The 13,162-nt window shown below is 44.4% G+C and overlaps 1 protein-coding gene across 2 annotated transcripts in view; it reads left to right on the top strand.

Moving 5' to 3' along the window:
- The first annotated feature begins 3,686 nt into the window (after window positions 1–3,686).
- Window positions 3,687–13,162, top strand: part of Bicdl1 (BICD family like cargo adaptor 1) — a 78,090-nt gene continuing 68,614 nt past the window's right edge. For both annotated transcript variants that reach the window (XM_042669597.1, XM_042669596.1), the window contains exons 1-2: window positions 3,687–4,176; window positions 9,717–9,932. In XM_042669597.1, coding sequence (XP_042525531.1) covers window positions 3,748–4,176; window positions 9,717–9,932 — 645 coding nt within the window. In that variant the 5' untranslated portion in view covers window positions 3,687–3,747. The remainder of the gene's footprint in view (window positions 4,177–9,716; window positions 9,933–13,162) is intronic.

Here is a 13,162-nt window from a genome sequence, read left to right as displayed (position 1 = left end):
CAGATATAGGATGTCATTCTCATAAAATTTTTAAAAGCTTATAAATATATAATTATTCTTTATAAAACATAGTTTGATACAGCATCAGTTTATTATATTTTAAATAAATAATTTAAATTCTTCTCCATATGGTAAATGTCAATACTTACAGCTACAAACTTAAAGTTTTTGGTGACATCAACACTTTTTTTTTTTACCAGTACTGGGGCTTGAATTCAGGACCTGGGCACTATCCCTGAACTTTTGTGCTCAAGACTAGCACTTTATCACATGAGCCACAGCTCCAGTTCCAGCCTTTTCTGTTGTTGTTGTTGTTATTGGAGATAAGAGACTCACAGACTTTCCTGCCCAGCCTGAGTTTGAACCACAATCTTCAAATCTCAGCCTCCTAAGTAGCTAAGATTAAAGGCATGCACTATTAGTATGTGGCTTCCATAATTTTCTAGAATGTGAAGTGGTTCTAAGATTGGGCTGGTTTCATTTGGCCATTTGCAGGGTATAATGTTTATGGACAAATATAGAAATAAGCGATCATTTTCTAGTTAGGGCAGGAGGTGGAACATTATTAGGTTAGAAATTCAAGAGCTAAAGCCAGCACCCAAAGTGTTCATTGTTACAGTTAACAGCTAAGTGTTAACAGATCAGGACCCCTCCTCCAAAGGCATCAAGCCAGTCTTTTTTTTTTTTCTTTTCTTTTTTGTCAGGGTGATGTCTGCATTGAGAAAAACCTAATAGCTGAAGTCATTTTTGCTTAGGAATCCTGTTTGTTCTCTTTATGTGAGTCTCCATATAGATTAGGGAGAGATTGGGTCTTTGTGATTCAAACAAGGCAAAAAAGAGTTGCAACTTGATATTAACAGGGCTCACAATTTCTGATCAAGAGTCCTTTTAAAAAAGAAAAAAAAAAGTGTTATAACAATCCATTGCTTGCATGGTACCATAAGCAAGTGCAGACATTCAGCTCTAAGGTTGACGTGGGAACTCCTCAGTTGTCTCTCTCATTTCCAAAGACAGCTCTGAGGTTCAGGACTTTTTGGATTCTTGCCCTCTTATCTGAGGGTAGACTGCAAAATCAGAGTACTGTTTAGACATAATAAATACTTTGATTATGAAATAAAAAACTAGGAGAAACACTTTAGTCTCCTTGATGCCCTGAGATTTCCATTTCACTGGGAATGAAAAGAATCAAAGTATTACCTAACTCAAAAATGAGTTGGCATCCAAAAGGTAAATAAAACAATTATGGCTTCTGGTGGGAATCACTTCTGGAAAAGCAACAAAAACAACAACAGAACGCCCACAAGACAAAAAGATCACTAATGAGATCAGAATAAGAGTTGGGAAAACTGAGGGCTAGGAATGTGGCTTAGTGGTAGAGTGCTTGCCTAGCATGCATGAAGCCTTGGATTCGATTCCTCAGTCCACATAAACAGAAAAGGCCAGATGTGGCACTGATGCCCTAGTGGTAGAGTGCTAGCAAAAGAAGCTCAGGGACAGTGCCCAGACCCTAAGTTCATGCCCCAGGACTGGAAAAATAACTGACTGGGAGGCACTTTTTAAGTAGACTCTTTGGTTCTCTTTGTGGATGTGGGTATGTTAGTACTGGAGCTAGAACTCAGGACCTAGGCACTATCCCTTAGCTTTATCACTAAAGGCTGGTTCTCTACCACTTGAACCATAGCTCCATTTCCAGTTTTTTTTTTGGGGGGGGGGTCCGGTGGTGGGGCCTGAACTCTGGGCCTGGGCGCTGTCCCTCAGCTCTTTTTTCTTTTTTCTTATGTGGTGCTGAGGAATCGAACCCAGGGCCTCAGGCATGCAAGGCAAGTGCTCTACCACTGAGCCACCTTCCCAGCCCTCCAGCTTTTTTGATGGTTATTGGAGATAAGGAGTCTCACAGACTTTCCTCCCAGGGCTGGCTCTGAACTTAGATCCTCCGGTGTCAGCCTCAGGAGTAGTTAGGATTACAGGCCTGAGAAACCCCCTGTGTATCTACCTAGGTCATAAATGACCACTTAGCTTCTTCAAAAACGAAAACAAAGAATAATGGTTTACGGTTGACTGGACCTGAATCTCAGGCGTGCAAAGTGGGAAGAGTATTTACTTTGTAAGGCCCTGGTGAAGACCAAGACAGTGCACGGAAAGAGCCTTACACACTGGAAGCGTCCCAAGCCGTGGTCGTCGTCAGGAGGATTCTTTGTATTCCCATCTGTGAGCACTTTCTGCCCGGCCTGTTATTTCTGCACAGTAAACCCTTTCTTTCTCGTCCTTCATATCCCTGAGTCATCATCATTAAGATGCCGGGTTCCAAAGTCATCTCTCCTCCTCCGGCTCTCTAGGGCTCCCCCTCCTGACTACTGAGCTCTCACGGAGGGTGAGGGGGTAACTCAGACTTAAAATCCACGACTGCCAGTCTCTGGAGATGCGGCTACCTGTCTTACAGGAATGTCCTCAATTCCCTCGGCCCACAGATGAACCAAGAGACCGCGACGTGACAGCCGGAAGGGACTCAGCCTAGCCCCCGCGAAGAAGTGAGAAAGAGGCTGGGGGCGGGGCCACGCCCAGAGGTGAAAACGAGGCTAGGGGCGGGGCCGTACTTCGCCGAGGTGTGAGTGAGAAACTAGGGGCGGGGCCACGCCCGGAGGTGAGGCGTGTTGTGGGCGGGGCCACACTGGAGCAAGGAGGGCGGAGCCACTCAGCGAAAAGACTGGAGGCGAAGGGGGCGTGGCAAACACGGTGGGAGGGCGTGGCAAACACGGTGGTGGGGGGGCGTGACCTATCGGGATGCTCCGGGTATCTCCGCGGGTGGCGCGCGCAGCCGTCTTCCTACTGCCCCCGCCAACCCCAGCGGCGTGAGGCAACGTAGGGGTTAAAGGCGGCGGGTGCCACCTGTACGTACGCCGCTGAGGAGACACGCACGCCAGCGAATCCCGCGCGGGCGCCGAGAACAGGTGCCGCGCGCGTCAAGCGCCGGCAAGGGGCGCGGCCGGAAGGCCGGGGCGGGGTGCGGCCGGGCCGGTGTGTGCGTGCGTGCGTGTGTGTATGTGTGTTTGTGTGTGTGGTGTGTATGTGAGAGGAGCCGGGGAAAGGCCGGAAGGGGCTCCCGGGCTGCTGTGCGGCGCGCGATGTGGAGCCGCCGCCTCGGCCCCTGCAGCAGCAGCCGCAGCAGCAGCAGCCGCCGCCGTCGCCGCTGCTGCCGGGGCTGCTGCCGAGTGGAGGGACATGGAGCGCGGCTGCAGAGCGCGGCCGCCGGCAGCAGCAGCGACAGTCCCCGCGAGCATCGCCGCGACCGAGGAGCGCAGCCCGCTCCGTAAAGCGCTGCCGGCTCGGCGGCGGCCGCAGCAGCGACCGAGGCAGCAGCAACAGGGCGGCTGAACACCCGGCGGCGGCGGCTTTCCTCCTCGCACCCTCCGCTCTCGCTTCGCGCCCCCTCGCCTTCACTTCCTCGGCCTTCCCTTTCGCTCCCCCCTCCCTTTTCTCCCCTCCTCCTCCTCCGCCTCCTCCGCCTCCCCAACGCGCGCGAGCAGCTGAGCCCCGGGGGCGGGGGCGCGTGCCGCCGGCGCGGAGGGGGAGGCGGGGCGGGGCGGGCCGGCGCGGGCCGCGCCCAGGGCTCGCGGGGACCCGGGGGGCGCGTGCCGCGGCGCCGGGCGAGGCGCGGGGCGGCGGGGCGGCGCGGCGCGGCCCCTCCCCCGCTGCAGCCTGGCGCGCGCCGGCCGGGCCGCACCGCTGCGGGCTCCGCGCGTGCGGGCCATGTCCACCTTCTGCTTGGGCTTGGCCGGCCGCGCTTCAGCACCTGCCGAGCCGGACAGCGCCTGCTGCATGGAGCTGCCCGCCGCGGCCGGGGACGCAGTCCGGAATCCCGTCATCGCTACCGCCGCCGCCCTCGTCTCCTGCCCCGGGGAGCTGGAACTGGCGTTAGAGGAGGAGCTGGCGCTGCTGGCGGCCGGGGAACGGCCGTCTGATCTCGGGGAACATTCTCAGGCCGAGCTGGGGCCTCCGGCCGAGGCAGCCGGACCGCAACCACTGCCTACCCAGGACCCCGAGCTGCTGTCGGTGATCCGGCAGAAGGAGAAGGATCTGGTGTTGGCGGCCCGGCTGGGCAAGGCACTGCTGGAGAGGAATCAGGACATGAGCCGGCAGTACGAACAGATGCACAAGGAGCTGACCGACAAGCTGGAGGTGAGGGACCTCTCCCTTCTCAGGATGGGTGGGCAGCTGGGGCAGCCCAGGTAGCCTCCATCACCGGGCAGTTTGGGGAGCCGTACACCCTCCCCCATGTCCGTGCTCGCCCTGCCTCGAAGAAAATCATCAGGGAAACGGGAGTAGGATGGAGTGTTTGTAATCATCAGATCAGGGCAGTCATTGAACCCACCTGACTTTCCCACCCTGCTCATCGCTATGGGTCCGTGCACGGCTCCCACTGCTGAGGGCCGTTCTATATATGTACTGTACACAGCATTTAAAATAGAGCTTTACAGTATGACTAATTTATACAGCACCCAGCCGATGTCTGCACACACAGAAATGAGAAAGTCGGGAAGCATTTAAATTAGGCTCCAGGTTTTCAGGGAAGTAGTTAATCTCTAATCAGGGTGTTAGCCTTCAAGCTTTGCAGTTAGGGCTTTAAGGCCTCTAGATGCCCTTGTCTTAACTCCCTGGCAGCTCAGAGTTGTGGGAACAAGTGCCCCTAAAAAGGAGCTTTATATAGCCTGCAAATACTCAGGGATTAGGGAATGTAGTTCTATTGCAGAAATCAGGCGAGGCAGGGTTCAACATGTGACCACTAGTAGTGGATTTAATTTGGGCCTCGGTAGTTACGTGTATTTAAGTATTACTTTTTTTTTCTGGGTTCTGGCTCTCGGGCTCATACAGTTGGATATGAAACCTTATTATTTCCAACCATTGTTATAAATAGACCATTTAAAGTAATCGCTAATATTTCTACCAAAGCTATGTCTGTCTTTCTTGCTTTTGCCTAGACAAGGGCCTTGAATACATTTTTCTCTCTTTTTTTAATGCAAAAAAAAGAGAGAGAGAAAGAAAAAAGGGGAGAGTGGTTCATTTATGGCTGTGGAGACGTTACTTTTACTCAGTTTGGCTGTGACCAGATCTTACAGTCTTAGTTACAAGTAAAGAATACAGACCTATTTAAGGTCTTAAATTGACCCTAGTGTTGAACAGATAGAATGTGGTTTCAGAAACATTTCTGCAATAAGATTTAACTGTATCTGTAAGTCAGCAATATGTTGAAAGTGTAATGGAGGGGAGGGGGAAAGAAACCAACCAGTGTTCTGTAGTTCAGTTGGCCTATTAACTAGTTCTGCCAATGGATGAACTCCTGAGATATGTCTCTGAGAAGTTGTCTGTGAAACTTGTGCGCAGACTGCCAAAAAGTAACCGAATGAATTGAATTGTTTAATTTCCACTTGAAATAGAGGTCCATAAAAGGGTTTTTTTTTTTTTCTAAAGAGATTCAATTACAGGACTCTGTAAAGAAGTACTACGGTAGAGATTTTTACTTGTGATTTGAAATTCCTTCAGTGAGAGACTTGATTGAAGAGACAACAAACTTAAAAGGAACATTGTATCAGTTTGATTAGTGATAGATTTCATAGTAACCCTCAGTGTGAAGTTACACACATCCTGGTCTCCATGTGCTGCCTTTATAGTTTCTTCAACAAAGGAAAAAGCTTTCAAAATTCTACTGCAACAAAAAAAATTTATTGTGAAAGCATAAATTACCTTTGGTACTTTGTAATTGACTTGATGGTCAATAAATAATAGCTCAAACTATTGAAGATCTTCATTCCTTTTCTGATCAGCCCATAAACTCTCATAATAAAGATTTATTTTTAAACTCTTGAGAATGGCTAACAATATTGTTAATATATGTGGCAAATTAGATGTTACATATAAAACATTTTTAAAAACTAAATTTAAACTAACAGTTTATGCTATCTAGTTCTTCTAGATGTATTTGAAAACTATAAGATGTTTGTCTAAGTGTGTGTTTTTTAAAGAGAAGATGGAGTTCTGCTGTGTTGTCAATGTTGACCTTGAACTCCTGGACTCAAATGATCTCTTGCCTTAGTCTCCTGATTAGGTGGGACTACAGGCATGCACCATGGCACCCAGCTCTTACTATTTTTTTAGTGTACATTTAAAAATAGCTTATAGGATATTGCCATTAGCTGCTTTGTTGGTGGGTTTTCCCCCCCCCTGGTTGTTTTGTTTTGTTTTCTCAACTGTGCTAGAGATCAAATGCAGGGTGCAGTGCAAGCACTGAACTACTTACTCCCAGCTTTAATTGTGAATTTTTAGTGTTGATGTGAGAGTAACCTGATTTTCACTAGTACTATTTGATACTTACAAATGAGTTTTCCCTTCAGTATATTTTTTGAGCAACCTAAATTTTAGCATGTCTGATACACAAAATGCTTCCTAAAGTTTAACACAGCTGCTGTATTTTCAATTAAATGTTTGGGGGTAAACAACCCTTTAAGAGGATTTGTTATTTTTCAGAAATTGTCAGACATTGCAGTCAAACATATTTTCTCACAAATTGGTAGTAGTGGTACCTGGGCATGGTAGCTTCATAATCCTAGTCATTCAGGAGGCTGAGGCAGGAGGAGGCTGAGTTTGAGGCCAGGCTGGCAATATAATGGAATTCTTGTCTTAAAAGAAAAGAAAGAATAATATAAGTAGTCTCAAAGAATAATGGCTTCATTGTTCCTTTCTATTTTAAAATCCACACCTTTCTAACTTCAGGCCCAGTAAGCCATTTTCAGGATCTCTCATACCTTCTTATGAGTTTATATTGAATATTTGTTCAGTTCTGTGCACCTAACCTAAGATCTTTTTTTCTTTCAAACATGAAGTACTTAATCCTGCACTACTTTTTCATTAAGGCTATAGTATTTAAGATCTCTAATAGTTGAAAGTTTGTAGTTAAACATCTCAGGATTAAAATGAAAATTCAAATTTTAAAAATCTTGAATGATTTGGCCATTTTTTTCAACCTTGTGTTGTCTAGACTATATTATTCACTAAATCAGATTTTCATATGGTTCTATATACCTCACCTTCAGTTTTCTCTTATTAATATATTAGTGTAGTACATTTGCCATAATTAATGAACCAGTACAGATACATCACCAAGTTAATACATTCAGATCTCCTTAGCCCTTATCTAATTCCTTTTGCTCACATTACCTTTGGGTGTTTTTATTCCCTTTTTATTAGCATATGTTTATCTACAAGAGGGAGTTTTATAGTGAGATTTCCACATATACATACATTGTATCCCAATCACCCCCTCCACCACTCTTCCTTCTTCCTCCCCCCCTTCTTTTTCTTTTTCTTTCTTTTTTTGTAGTCATAGGGCTTGAACTCTGGGCCTGGGCGCTGTCCCTGCACTCTTCAGCTCAAGGCAAGCACTGTACCACTTGAGCCATAGCACCACTTCCGGTTTTCTAGTGGTTTAGAGATCAGAGTCTCACGGACTTTTCTGCCCAGGCTGGCTTTGAACCATGATACTCAGATCTCAGCCTCCTGAGTAGCTAGGATTACAGGCATGAGCCACTGGTGCCCAGCTTTCCTCCCCCTTTTCTAAGAATAACAATTTAAACTAGTTTAGTTGTTTTATTTTTAAACATGCAAATTTCATTTTTATATGTCCTTAAGTACCACCTAGCTATGATCGTTTTTTATATTTTCCTTATTTTGATAATCTTGACAAATTTTATACTGACTAAAAATACCAAAGAACCCTGGAAAATAAGAACATAAGTAGAACCTCACCTCTCACTTCCAGACATTCTATCTAGAGTTTCCTTTGAATTTAACACTTAAGTGAAAATGTAATTCTAGGAGAAACCTTTCTTATAGTAGGTAAGAGGCTAAATTATGTACAAAAGGCTAAATTATATCTGTTCATTAATAACTAAGTCTTGATTCTGGCAAAGAGTAGGGAATCCTGCAATAGAAAGTTTGTCTCCTGCTAAAGAAATAAAAAGGCTACCAGGTAGGTAGAGGCTCACACCTGTAATCCTAGCTACTCAGGAGGCTGAGATCAAGAGAACTGAGTTCAAGGTCAGAAAGTTCTGGAGAGACTTCATCTCCAAAATAACCAGCAAAAAAGCAGGATTAGAGGCATGACCCAATTGGTAGAGCTCCAGCCACAGCTCACAGCCCTGAGTTCAAGACCCATAATCTGCCAAGATTTAAAAAAAAAGTGGGGGGGCAGATTAGGTTACCAATCAGTACCACCTGCCTTCACCCCCTCCCCCATGTGGATTGGATTGTTTTAGCTGCTTGGTTGTGCTGTTCGTGGGCAGCTGTTTGCTGAGTGTTTTTAAGTCTCTCTGTTCTTTTTAGAACACAAGCCTAATTTATCTGGCCTCTCACTAACGCTGTGATTGCTGAGTTCTTGCTGTTGCCTTCTGCTCAGCCGTTCATTTTGGAAAAATTCAATAAAACCAAGGATAACAGTTTTAGGATTGCAATTAGCGCTTGTTTCTGGATTCTATCTTTATGAAGTTTCTACAGTGACTCTTAAACAGCGTTCTCATTTTTGGAAGTTCAACAATACCAGGGAAACATTGGACAAAATATTCTCATGCTGGTGAGAAGTGCCTCTCTCAAAGCATTTGTACTAGTTGCATTTCTCACACATACTTTATTATTTGTAACATTACTTCCCACCCACTAGACTGGAATCCCATAAAGCAATAGCCATGTCTGTTTTGTTCATCACTATGTCCCCAGAAAAGTGCCTGTGCCCTGGTAAGCACACAAGAATGGATGAATGGGCTGGAAATAAATAGACAGCGGTTACAAGTGAGCTTGTACCTGAACTTACCTCAATCATTTTGAAATACAGTGCTGTAACCAATGACAAACATTTATTAAGCTGTGATTTAGAGCACTAAACTGTCAATTGACTTAAGACACAAATCCCAGCTTTGCCACTTAATTGACATTGAACCAGTCACTTAACTGCTTTTGTTGCCTCACTTGGAAGAAGAGATGGTTAAATGATCTCCAGGGGAGATTTTTCCTTTCAGATCTTTCCATCTCTGAAGATCTATGGTTGTAAGTCTGATTTTACACCATGCATAGTAGACGGTTCCAAAAGGAACCACCTTTAGAAAGTAATATGTGGTCTGGGAGTGTGGCTTAGTGGTAGAGTGCTTGCCTGGCATGTATGAAGCCCTGTGTTCAATTCCTCCATACCACATAAACAGAAAAGGCAGTTGTGGCACAGTGGCTCACAAGGTAGAGTGCTAGCTTTGAGCAAAAGAAGCTCAAAAACAGTGCCCAAGCCCTGATTTTTAGCCCCATGACTGAAAAAAAAAGTAATGTGTATTTTGATTCTAGTACTCACTTATAGATGTTTAACTGTATAATTTACCAGTAAGTTACATGACTTGCTAAATTTCAAGTGAATTCCCAAGTCTAGAACCTCCTACCCAGAGAGAATAAACATAACGTTGTTTCCAACAGGAATGATGTTTTCTTTGCGAAACCAATTCCTTTTGTTGCTCTGGAAGAAGAATATTTTTGTAGCTGTGAATTGGACAACTTTTCCTATGTGGCAGGTTGTTTTATTTTGCTCACTATCTGGGAACAGGGAAAGTTAAAGGAGTGTGAATAGAGAAAAACACGAAAGGCTGTGGAATATTTTAACAGTTTCTCAACCTTCTTCACGTTTTACCCAGCATTTAGAACAAGAGAAACACGAACTGAGAAGACGATTTGAGAACAGAGAAGGAGAGTGGGAAGGGCGAGTGTCAGAGCTGGAGAGTGATGTGAAGCAGCTACAGGGGGAGTTGGAGAGGCAGCAAGTCCATCTGCGGGAAGCAGATCGAGAGAAAACACGAGCTGTCCAGGAACTGTCAGAACAGAACCAAAGGTTATTGGATCAACTCAGCCGGGTGAGTCATAAGAATTGATGATGCAAAATATTAAATGTTGAAATTGAGCTTCTGTATGATAACAGGAGTGTATATGGTTTAAAAAAAAAAAACCCACCAAATCTGGCTTTTGCTTCCTTTGGTTTGGAGGTCAAGTCATTATCTGCAAGAAATTCTAGATGTCAGGAGCTCAACGGCATCTTTGACACACTCATAACTAGGGATTCTTCTCATTTCTAAAATAAAGGAGCTGTGCTTAATGATGTCTAATTTTTCTTTTAGCTTTAAAAGCCTATGGTTCCTAAGCCTAGAAAATTCTATCATTACTGGTAAAATTATATTAACTCTGTCCAAATATTAAAAGATGCTGTCCTTTGTTTTTTTAGATACAGTCAGCTCAAGGCAAGCACACTACTACTGAGCCACAGTGCCACTTCCAGTTTTCTAGTGGTTTATTGGAGATAAGAGTCTCACGGACTTTCCTGCTCGGGTTGGCTTTGAACCTCAATCCTCAGATCTCAGCCTCCTGAGTAGCTAGGATTACGACGTGAGCCACCAGCATCTGGCTTAGATACGGTTTTTAAACTGAAAAGTTTAGAGAGCTTTAGTACAGCTGATGACTTGCATTGGTGCTGTATTTGCCAATGTGGTTAATGGAAGGAGATAAAAATCACATCTGTATTTAAAATTTTTTAGTTTTCTACCTCAAGTACAAATTTTTGTGACTTACAAAGTAGTGTCATGGAAGGTAAATTAGCTAGTAATGGTCAAGACTAAAATCATTGCAAAGATAGAGTTTGAGGGCTGAATGGGTAGACATTTAATTCAAATATAGAACATACCTTTAAAAAATATCCAGGAGGGGCTGGGAAGATGGCTCAGTGGTAGAGTGATTGCCTTGCATGCATGAGGCCCTGGGTTTGATTCCTCAGAACCATATAAGCAGAAAAAGTTGGAGGTGGCTCAAGTGGTAGAGCGCTATCCTTGAGCTGAAGAGCTGAGGGACAGCACCCAGGCCCAGAGTTCAGGCCCCATGACTGATGGGGGGGGTGGGGGGGAAGAAATCCAGCAGTGTTACTAATGCCTTGGTCTATAAATCTACCTACTTTTGAAAATTAAGACCTAGATTTATGCCAGGTGTGGTGATGTACACCTATAATTGTAATATTGGGAGGTTAAAATAGAGGAGGATTGTGAGTTTGAAGACAACATAGGTTATATAGTGAGGTAGAGCGCTCGCCTTGAGCTGAAGAGCTGAGGGACAGCGCCCAGGCCCAGAGTTCAAGCCCCACGACCAACAAAAAAAAAAAAGGCAGTTGTATTACTGTACTTCAGTCCTTCCTTCATGTTGATAATGAAACTAATAAGTTCAGTTAGCAGAGAAAAAAGAACCCTTACCACATTTCCTCTGGTCTTCTGAAACAGTTGAAAACCTTTCTGCCTCACAAGGAATTGTGAGGGAAAATGCTATCAGTGGAGAAGGGAGAAGGAAGAGAGAGAGAGAGAGAGAGAGAGAGAGAGAGAACGGAATGACTTGGAGACTAGCGAATTACAGGAAAATATGAGTGCATGTGAAAGGTGAGGAATCAGTGGTAGGTAGAGCTAAAAAGTCTTGCATGCAGGTTTCCCTCTGGAGAAACCAGTCACCATTTGCTTGCCTGGGAAGCAAGACCTAGACAATCCCAGAAGTCAGTGCACAGGGCTGGCTCTCTCCCAACACTTCTGAGTCAATTCTAAAACCTTTTTCCACAGTTTGGGAAGGGAATCATTATTCTTGTAAAAAATTTTATGGGTTTTTGAGTCTCTTTGTTCATTTTTCATGTTAGATTAACCAGAGTCTGGCCAGATTGATTTATTTGTTCAAATGCAGCTCCTAGCAAGTGTTTTCTTATGAAGACTTACAGAACGAATATAATAAATCAGAATAATCAAAGGGATATTAAGCTTTCTTGGGGACCAAGTTCATGTTGCAAAGTCAGACTCCACCCTAGTACTTTCTGAACTAGTGAAAGGTAGGTGACCAAAATAGATAAAGGGAGGAAACAAATGCTCATATGTAACTGCAGAGCGTAGAACTGATGGTTTCTCATTAACTGGGTGACTTTTCTCATACCTCAGTTTCCTTACCTTTAAAATGGAGGTAAAAATTAGTGCCACATACAAGTGCTGTAGAAGTAAACATGGGCTAATTGTTTACAGTGAGCAGCACATGAGGGTAAGTGCTCATTTTGGCATTGTTTTATTTAAGCAATGTCTTTATAATTATCCTATTGCCTGATTTCACTATAGAAATTCCTGATAAGCTGCTCCAAAAAGAATGTAGGAAGATAACATTTCCACTAGATCTAGATTCTTGTTACCCTCTTTGGATTTGAATATAGGCCTTTGGTGGTTTTGCGGCTTTTTTTTCCCCTTTCTCTTCTTAAGCAGGACATGTCCCTGGGGTTTCCATTAGCAGCAAGTTTAGATTGCATTTTATTATCATTTTATTAACTGGGTATTCAGGAACTAGAGAAGTTGAGTACTTTGAAGTGAATTAAGATTCTCCTAGACAAGATAGCAGCCAACAAAGGTAGTATAAGGCCATGTTGTGCTTTTTTTTTGTTATTGTTGTTTGTTTTGCAGTGTTTTTATAAGCATATAATATATAATATCTAAATCAGAGTATAATATTACAATAATATTTTTGTCCAAAGTATTTTTACATTTGTTTCCTTTGGCTTCCATGGCTTCCAGAATGGTTCTTTAAAAACAACAACAGCGGGGCTGGGAAGGTGGCTCAGTGGTAGAGTGCTTGCCTTGCATGCATGAGGCCCTGGGTTCGATTCCTCAACACCACATAAGCTGAAAAAGCTGGAAGTGGCACTGTGACTGAAGTGGTAGAGCGCTAGCCTTGAGCTGAATTGCTGAGGGACAGTGCCCAGGCCCAGTGTTCAGGCCCCAGAACCAACAACAACAACAAAAAAACAGCTGGTGGCCCATATCTGTAATCCTAGTTATTCAGGAGGCTGAGACAGGACAGAACTCATATCCAGTTAACAACAGGATCTAGAAGTAGAACTGTGGCTCAACTGGTAGAGCACTAGTCATGAGCAGCAAAAAGAAAAAGTTCAGGGGCTGGGAAGGTGGCTCAGTGGTACAGCGCTTGCCTTGCATGCTTGAGGCCCTGGGTTCAATTCCTCAGCACCACATAAGCAGAAAAAAAAAAGCCAGAAGTGGTGCTGTGGCTCAAGTGGTAGAGCGCTAGCCTT

The sequence above is a fragment of the Dipodomys spectabilis genome, unplaced genomic scaffold, assembly GCF_019054845.1.
Source record: "Dipodomys spectabilis isolate Male_0828 unplaced genomic scaffold, ASM1905484v1 ptg000499l, whole genome shotgun sequence".
NCBI classification, from domain to species: domain Eukaryota; kingdom Metazoa; phylum Chordata; class Mammalia; order Rodentia; family Heteromyidae; genus Dipodomys; species Dipodomys spectabilis.
The sequence above is the reverse complement of the archived record's forward strand: the minus strand, read 5'-3'. Positions and strand labels throughout refer to the sequence as shown.